We start from the raw sequence: 8,786 nt of genomic DNA, 5'->3' as shown, positions 1-8,786 counted from the left end.
GTTTGGGATTTGGGGATTCCGTGCATTTAACAGAAGTGGGTGGTAATCCATTGTGCAGTTAACTGGCTTCTACTGTATATAGAAGTTTGTTAGGAACTGGTAGGGTTTTGACCAATTTGTGCAAAGGAAACTCTTATTACAAAACCAGTGCTCTATCAGCTAAGCTATCTCACACTCTCTACATATGCTGGCATATTTAAAGCTCTCAAAAGTTCTGGGGACATCCCTTATCCTCCTACCTACCCCCATTGTACTAATGCCATCCCTGCTACTTATGTCTTTTTCCAGAGGTTGAAACAGTCGAGGTTGAGTCCGTGGGCTTCTACCCCTGTCCTTAATACCGCATCACCAAGCCTAACACCCTACCAGAAACCCTCCTTCGGCCTCTTTTCCACTACAGAATTTATCCAGAAAGATAAGGCTGCCTTTGACAAGGACAAGTTTGTGGAAAGATGGAAGTTATCCCTAAATAACGACTCCTTATTCAGGAAAAACAGGAGGCAGCTTGGCTCCAATAGTGACATTGCTAGGAGTAGACCAAAGAGTAGAAACAGTATGAAAATTGAGGATTGGCAGTCCTTTGAGGACCCTACCCCAATGGTAAACGATAATCGTTTTGATGTTTCTGTGAAAAATACAACAAATGCTCCTCCAGTGAAAGAACCAACAACTGTTTCTAGTTCTGTAGTGCCAAGGCTGTCCCATCCTATAACAAGTGCAATATCAACATTTGAAAACAGGAATTTTAATGGTAGCAGTCCAACAATGTTGTCAGAGAATAGGAATATTCCACAAAGCCAGTCAACAAACCACAATAACGCAATTACAACATTTGATAACGCCCATTTTAATGGTAGCAGTCCAGTAGTGTTGTCAGAGAACAGCAATATTCCACAAAGCCAGACACCAAACCACATTTATAAACCTCAGGCAGCATCAGAAGAAACACTAAATAATAAGGTTAAGTTCAATCCTTTTGCTCAAGAGCCTGATAATCAAACACTGCAAGCACATGACAAGCCTCTTCAAGGTGACAACTTTCCTACTAGTACTACACCAACTCCTGAGGTTTCAAGAGAACGTATGATGTCGTCTAGTAGTACAATAAAATCTCCTGTTAGTCCTGACTGGGTTGATCCCTTTGCAACTTATCAGGAAACTCCCAAGGCAGCTACCCCGTCCAGTGAGTATGACCAATTCTTGTTCGACAAGGCTCGTTTAGAGTTGATCAAATCTATCCACCAAGAAAAACCCGAGCCGCCTCCTTCCCTGTCTAGAAATCCCTTCAGGTCCTCCCTCGGTTCTTTGGAAGAGGCACCACCGACAACACGTAAAATGGAGGTTATTCCGGAAAAGCCGGAGAATCCGTTCAATCCGTTCCGTAGCATAGATAGCCAGGACTCAGCCTCGGAACCTGTTGCACCGCAGGCGCCAGCACGGAGGCGCAAGACCTCCCCGGGGTTGAAGAGATCGCAGAGTCTCGTGACGCTGGTATTTGGATGCTGCACTCTCGATTTTCTGGTGGAAGTACTTTTGGGTAGTGAGAGACCATTGTGCTTTTCACTTGGTATGAGACCATCCCCCTCAAAAGTTAACCCTCTTCTATTTTTGTCAGATCTCCAATTTCTTGTCCAGATAAAGGATCAAGATGTAAAGAAAAGTGGACTAAAAAAAATCAGAATGACAACTAGTACAGAGCTGTTTTATGTATATGGTATTGATACCTATTTTGGCTGTGCTTACAAAGTACTTACATGCCAATATTGATTAGATTCAAACTATGACCAGTAGCTGTCAAAATATTTTATCTTTTTCTAAATAAAGAGGCTCATTCCAGGTGGAAAGTTCGGAACATTAACTCAAAAAGTTTTCTTCCCTCTCTTAGATCTTTTCTATGGTGATGGGTCAAATAGCATGAAGAACAAGAGTCATTTTTGTGTGCAGTTAACCCTTGGTGGTCTAACATCCCAGGGTGCATAAGGGTAACCATAGATTGCTGGAGGTTAACTTAATGTTCTTGACCGACATCCATTCTGTCTCCTTCTCTCGATATTATTCCTTTCTCCTTCCAACATTTCAAGGATGTAGCAAGGCCTTCAACTTGCTGTTGTGTCTTTTTTTAAGTATCGCAGAATTATTATTTAATGCCAGTCCTTATTTTAAATTGAGGTAAATGGTGACAATTTTTTCTATTAACGCTCAGTGTTAATTGGGTTGATAGGCCTGGCTTCATCCTTGGATGTAATGCTAATAAGTCGGGTATCATTGCTCAAAAGCTTTGACTTGGAAGTATTTTATATTGTCCTTGTCTGTGGATGAGGGTGCCATCATGCATATACTTTCAGCACTCCAGTGTACTGCTGTACCAGTATTGGTACATGTGGTACCTATGGACTACTGAAAGTTAATGGTTGTCATTTCTGTCCATGGTGCTGATCTGGTGTAGACTGGTGATGGGGTACCCATGAGGGGCCGTCTCAAAAGTTCACAATGACTTAACAAGTAAACAAACAAACATATTTATTTTCCAACAGTGTACTTTTAATTTTAGATGTCATTTCATCTGTGACATGTGCATATATTCGAATCCCTTTAATGCCAATCCTCTGTCAAAACTGTGTGATTCTACTAACTTAATGCATATTTATTTGTGAGAGTACTTCTGACATGGTCCCTTTCCTTTCATTGAATCTGTAATTATACCTGTATGTACCTAGCTGTACCTGATTTCCTCAACCTTCATTTTTCCAGGATGTCTGTTCTGTGCCTTTGCTGTACCATCATGTATGGTTACTATTTGCCCTTTACTGTGTGTTTTCCAGAATGAAATTTTGACCCCTGTGGGGTCATCTAGTCTCCCTGGCAGCTCCGCAACAACGCCTGGTGATGATTTTCTCAACAGTCTGCTTCAACCAATCAAGGCCAATCAGCCTCTGCAACCCATACCTGTCAACCAATCACAGCCTGTCTTGATACCAACCCCTGTCAACAACCAATCACAGTCCAAATTACAACCAAGTCCTTCCAGCCAACTGTCGGCAGTCTCTCTCCCTCCTCCTCCTAATAGCAAATCACAGCCAGTCTTACAGTCGACTCCTGTTAACCAATCCCAGACAAGTTTACATTCAGACACTAGCAGCCAATCGAGCGGACCGTCCTTCCCAAGTCTGGACTCTGGAAGCAGTAAAACGTCACCCGAGAGGCAAATCGGGGTCATCCGCGTTCTCGATGATCCGTTTGCAGATTCTCCTTTCCAACAGTCAGCCAATCAGAGCGATTCGTTTTCAAGTAGCAGCAGCCAATCACAGTCCAATCCGTTCAGTGACTCTCCTTTCACGGTAGATAGAAAAGAATTTGTTAACGGAGTTTCGACAACTCCCGTAGTTAATCCTTTTGGAGGAGGCGATTTCTCCAAACCAACCACATCCTTCACACAAAGCTACAGCACTGGAGGGATGGTCACAAGAGAGACGAAAACTGTGTTTTCTACCCCTGTAAATAAGGACCTAGTAAAAAGTGACCCGTTCGGAGACTCCTTTAGAGTGACCTCTGCCGATTCGTCTACTCTAGCTACGTCAGCAATTTCTACAAGTTTCCCTGAGGACAGTGAGAGACGGGTAAAGTACCGATACGTGCCCCTTTTGGTGTGGGTTGTTGTGGTGCTCTTAATTTTTTGGTGGAGGGTAGTGTGTTTTTTTTTTTACTTTCTTTTGAAAACTTTCCTTTCGCTACCAACAATCACTTTGTAGTTGATGATTCCAACTTGCATGTTCTCCATTGGTTTGTTATGTATTGCAATTTGTTTTGTAGTCTGTCTTCTTCCAAACTAACATGACCACGAGCCTTTATCTTCCATTTTGTTCTTTCATTTTGTATTTCAGCACTAGCTCTAGATCTAACCTGATTTGCATGGTGCATGTTCAGTGTTACATACATCTGTATTGTGTTTGTGTTTGCTGTTTTTTGTGTGTTCAAAAGACTTAATGTGTATAAGTTATATGGAACTTTATTATGATTACATGTATGATTCCAATTGAAACATTATGACATGAGACACTTATAGATTTTAACTTGCATCATTATGTACTTATGAAAAGTTTTCTCTTAGTCTGCCATAATTTTATGCAATAGGTAAAAGTTGTGTGTCCTAGGCTACAGTGCATGAGTAAGCACTTACTCATGGACTGTGGGACACAGAACACAGTGCTCCGGTGTATAGAACCATGTAAAACAAATGTCTGCAATGCCAGAAACTCACATTGCCCCACCCAACACCACTCCTAGGAATCAGTCTGGGCTGTTCTACTTGTTGGATTGTAGCATTGTGTCATACAGAGACAAGTAATGATCAGTGTGCTCCATATGCATTTCCCGTTCTGGCAGCCTCCTTTACAGACATTCAGGTGGCTTGCATTTTTTTTGGCAGACTTGCGTTGTTTTCTGATTGCTCAAATGTTATGGTGTACTGACTAAGCTGTGCCATATCAGAACACTCGAATGATCATAAAAGAGCGCAAAAAAAAAGAAATTGCTAGCCATCCAGAAGTTTTTTTAAAGGAGACTATGTTCTCAAGGGTTTACAAATTGCATGACAATGTAGTGCAGTTCTGAATGAAATAAGTAGTACTAGTATCTGCTTGAGTAGTATCACCATGTATCCTGTCAGGTGGAAAAGCATGAGTACAAAAGATAAACCTCTAAATCCTGTCCTTTGTGATGGGTGCATCGACCCACATTTTGTTGTTGTTTCTGTGGTGACAAAAGGTGGAATATTAATACACGAAGCTGCAAATTCGTCTGGCTTCTCTCCGTATAGTGATGCACATGATAAGGGCCAACTGAAAGGACTATAGTATTGTAATCATGTCTTGCTAAAAATTGTGTTCCAAAATCAGTTTGAAAAGGGAAAACAATTTGAATAAAAGAATTTTTGTTTCAATACACCAGTTTTTCCAGGAAAATGTGTTCTTTGCTTAAAATGTGATAACTGCTTTCACTTTGAAGCAGCTGGTATGTAAGAGAAATAAGTCTGGGGTTGTTTACAAAACATGACTGCTGTTTTGCATATTCAGGAGCGATTGTATGATGACAGGCAGAATCTGTGTATGTTGTATTGGCTTCACTCTCAAGTCATACTCTGTGGAAGTTCAAAAGCACACAAACTCTGCTGTGATGCTGTGGGAAGTGGTATCCTGGAATTGATTTTTTCTCAAGTTGTATTTGAACAAACCCCAGTAGCTGTAAAGGCTCTGTGTTCCTGTGTATCGATGTTCTCTGGGCAACAACACTTGTCAACCTCTTCACCACAGCTTAGTGGCTGGGAGCACAGTTATTGGTGTTAAAAAAATTCTGATTGCAGATTTTACAGGACAAACTCTGAGAATTATGTGATGAAAAATCTTTTGTTTCTAGTTGGTACAAAGGCAGTTTAAAGGTTGCAGCCTCAAATCTGCTTCGAGAATAACAAAGCTATCATGAATAATTGTTGTTATTACTGGAGCGGAGTATTGGATCCCCAGAACTGCATTACACTGGCCCCATCAAGAGCATTTCTATTCATTGAGGTCGGGGACCATTAGTACCAGACATAGCTGCGACATTACCACCTCCATTTGTTGCTGCCAGTGTCACAACATAACATGCATCACCGTAACCCATTCTCCTCCCCTGTGCAGGGCAACCAGCCGCCGGCAAACCAAGCCTTCGCCAGCCCCGGCATTCAACAGCAGATCGATCCCTTCGGAGGGTCTTTCACTGCACCACCGGCCCAGCAACCTGCCTTCTCTCAGGCTCCCATGGGCTTTAACCAACCACAGGCAGGATTTGGCCAGGGCTTTGGTACCGCCCCGATGGCAACCACCATGCAGTCCCCTCCGATGATGGCGCAGCCCGGTTTTGGTAGCCCCGCGGGATTCGGGGCCTCTCCGTTCAACGCCACGACGTCCTCGGTCGGGCTGAACACGGCGGCCATCGCCAGCCCTGCACTCAACACAGCAGGACAGCCGCTAGTCAGACGCCCTCCCCCAGAGGAGCCCAAAAAGTCACAACCAGATCCGTTCGCAGACTTATTAGACTATGCCGCCGACCAAGACAAGAAGCAGATGGCACCTCCCGACGAGGTTGGCGTGGAGGGCACGTCAGATGCCTTTTCTGCGTACTTCGGCTCTGCCGTGGGGATCGAAGCAGATGAAGAGGCGGAGAGCAAACCCCCGCCCTCAGGCCCTCCTCCCCCGCTACTGGGAGGCGACCTCACAGGGCCAGCTCCACCACCAAGGCCGTCAGCCAACGGGATGGCAGCCCCGACCCCAGCTCCACGATCAGCAGCCAACGGCCCGGCTTCGTCAGATCCTTTCGGCTTCGGGAATTCGTTTGGAGACGCTCCCCCCAAGCCGACACGAGCGGCCGCCCCACCAACGGCAGAGATAGACCCGTTCGGGTTAGGATCGTTAGCCCCAACCCCGGCGGCCCCTGCAGCAAACCCTGCAGCACCCAGCAACGACCCGTTCGGAAACGAGCCGTTCGCACCGTTCGACTTCGGAGGTGGAGACAGCAAAAGTGCTGCAAAGGTAGGATTTTGCTGCAGTTTATATGACAATGGTACGGTTACAATAACAATTGTAGCAATATTATGTAGCAAAATGTTTGAGCGCACAATGTGTTACATTAAAAATTCATCCAAACCATTGCATGTTGACATCTGAAAAGGTGATAGGGCTTCACCTTTAAGCTGTTAATGGGTTTGTTCCAGCATGGATAATCCTTCACATTATATTATGACAGAATATTGTAATTGGGGAGCTGACAATGCTGCCATGTGCATCCATACATCTCCATACCAATATCATCATGATAGCCAATTATGAGAGTTGTAGAAAGCAAAGAAATTATTTGCTTATTTTTGTACATGCAAGAATATTATTAAATCCAGCCTTGTGTAATTTGAATAAAATGTTTTTGTCAGAGAAAATCAGTTCTGTTCAGCAAAGTAAACTGTTACACATACTCTTTGTTTACCAACATGCTGAAGCAGAATGTCACAATATAGCATTTTTTTTTTGCATATCGAGGCCAGATTCATAAAACATGTAATTTTAGTCTGCAGTATTGTTGATGTCAACAGTTCTGAGAAAAATGTGGGCTGACCAATTTTATTTCTTGGTTCTCAGATTCGGCAGCTTTTTTTTCTCTTTATAAAACTGAGAGGAAAAATATCACATAAATCATTCAGGATTTCTTTTTGGATCATTCAAAAAACAAATAAACATGTAAGTGGTTGGGAGCCCCATATTCTACATTTTTGTGTCATGTACTGCATGTAACAGTACTATACCTGTACATCATAAAGGACATGAATCAACCTCAAAATACACATTTGGCACATTTGGTCCTGGATGAAAGTACTTGTCTTTCTTGTTACAATTTTCCAGTTGTCAATGCACAAAAAATGTACTAGACGATGCATTGCTTGACAAATTAAGCATCCTGGAACTTTATGGTTCCGAATTTTCCGATAGTACAGCATTGGGTCTATCACAAGATACTCATTTATTTTTTATTTTTCATGTTTATTTTGCCTGCTTGCTCGATCAATTTCAAACTCTTGAGAGCCTCAATAAGCCACAAAAATAACTTGATTTGTCTGCATGTAAATACTATGGGAGTTGTAGAAGTAGGTGATTTGTGATTGGCATACACGTATCTGAAGGGGATAGGGGTGGGGATATGTGCCCTTCCAAAGGCCCGTTCCATTTCGTTTTGTGGAGGGAACAAGGTGGATGTAGTGCTGTGTCAAGTGCACTTCTGATCTCACTGTAAGAGTAAATGTTTGTACTTATTGTTCCAGCAGGCCCCACCAAAGCCTGACCCGTTTGGCCTGGACCCTTTTACTCAGCAGGTTGGTTAAAGGTTTGAAGGCAAGAGGCAAGTCTGCTTTGCATAAAATTCTGATCTCAACCTTTCTTTACTTGCTATCTTGTTATACCTCTTTCGTATGTCACTTGCAATTCCCTCGAGGAAGAACTTGCTATAAACTTATTATTAATTTTTTATAATTTTGTTGTGAACTGAGGAAACTAGACGTAAATGTATTTACAGATAAAAGAAAAAGATTGAAGATCAGTCCTCTAGTCTAAATGCTCTTCCCTAACAGTTCTTTTCCGTCACTCTTACTAGAATTGGGTATTAATTTTGCACCTTGCCTTTAGGTTTCACTCTCTTATTTTTTAGTTTTCTTCAGTTCTTGTCGATGGTTAGAATATTGAATACTTCTTTATTCCCATCCTGCAGGAGCCACTGTATGCCACAGTGAACAAGCCACCGAAGAACCAATGAGGAGACACTCAAGCACCCTGCCCTGTCCGCAGTTCTGCACAGAAACTTCTATCATCTGCTTGTTGTTACTTCCATACAGTTCATATTAGATTCATACAAATACAATGTGTAGTATTCACATCAAAAAAGAGAACCTGTGTAGCTTACGTAATGTGACTTTTCAAACTTAAAGTACAAAATGCTTTTGACAATTGGCAGTAAGCAAGTCGAGAAACGATTTTCCTGTTGTAGTGACATTACTAGTTATTCTATTCAGTGGTTGGCAAACGAAAACTGCAATACAACAATAGACTATTGGGTACAATCAGGGACATGTTTATCAGGCTTCAATTTCAGTAGATCTAGCCGTGTGCATCAGTGTACATCTTACATGTGCAAATGCTGGGATCTTTTTCTCTCAATAGTAATATTCTTGAGCAATTGTCCCAGTTGAAGTTAATTGTGTATCTTGTACT

The 8,786-nt window shown here is 42.4% G+C and overlaps 1 protein-coding gene across 12 annotated transcripts in view; it reads left to right on the top strand.

Moving 5' to 3' along the window:
- The window catches only part of LOC118432374 (disabled homolog 2-like), a 27,610-nt gene extending 19,151 nt beyond the window's left edge, over positions 1-8,459 (top strand). For 7 of the 12 annotated variants that reach the window (XM_035843924.1, XM_035843921.1, XM_035843917.1 and 4 more), the window contains 5 exons: positions 289-1,491; positions 2,823-3,617; positions 5,676-6,566; positions 7,844-7,894; positions 8,287-8,459. In XM_035843924.1, coding sequence (XP_035699817.1) covers positions 289-1,491; positions 2,823-3,617; positions 5,676-6,566; positions 7,844-7,894; positions 8,287-8,331 — 2,985 coding nt within the window. In that variant the 3' untranslated portion in view covers positions 8,332-8,459. Of the gene's footprint in view, positions 1-288; positions 1,492-2,822; positions 3,618-5,675; positions 6,567-7,843; positions 7,921-8,286 lie in introns of all 12 variants that reach the window. The other 5 variants (XM_035843918.1, XM_035843920.1, XM_035843919.1 and 2 more) reach the window with 5 other exon arrangements.
- The last annotated feature ends 327 nt before the right edge of the window (positions 8,460-8,786 follow it).

This window comes from Branchiostoma floridae, chromosome 15 (assembly GCF_000003815.2).
Source record: "Branchiostoma floridae strain S238N-H82 chromosome 15, Bfl_VNyyK, whole genome shotgun sequence".
Classification (NCBI taxonomy): Eukaryota; Metazoa; Chordata; class Leptocardii; order Amphioxiformes; family Branchiostomatidae; genus Branchiostoma; species Branchiostoma floridae.
Note: the sequence above shows the minus strand (reverse complement) of the source record. Positions and strands in the feature narration are given on the sequence as shown.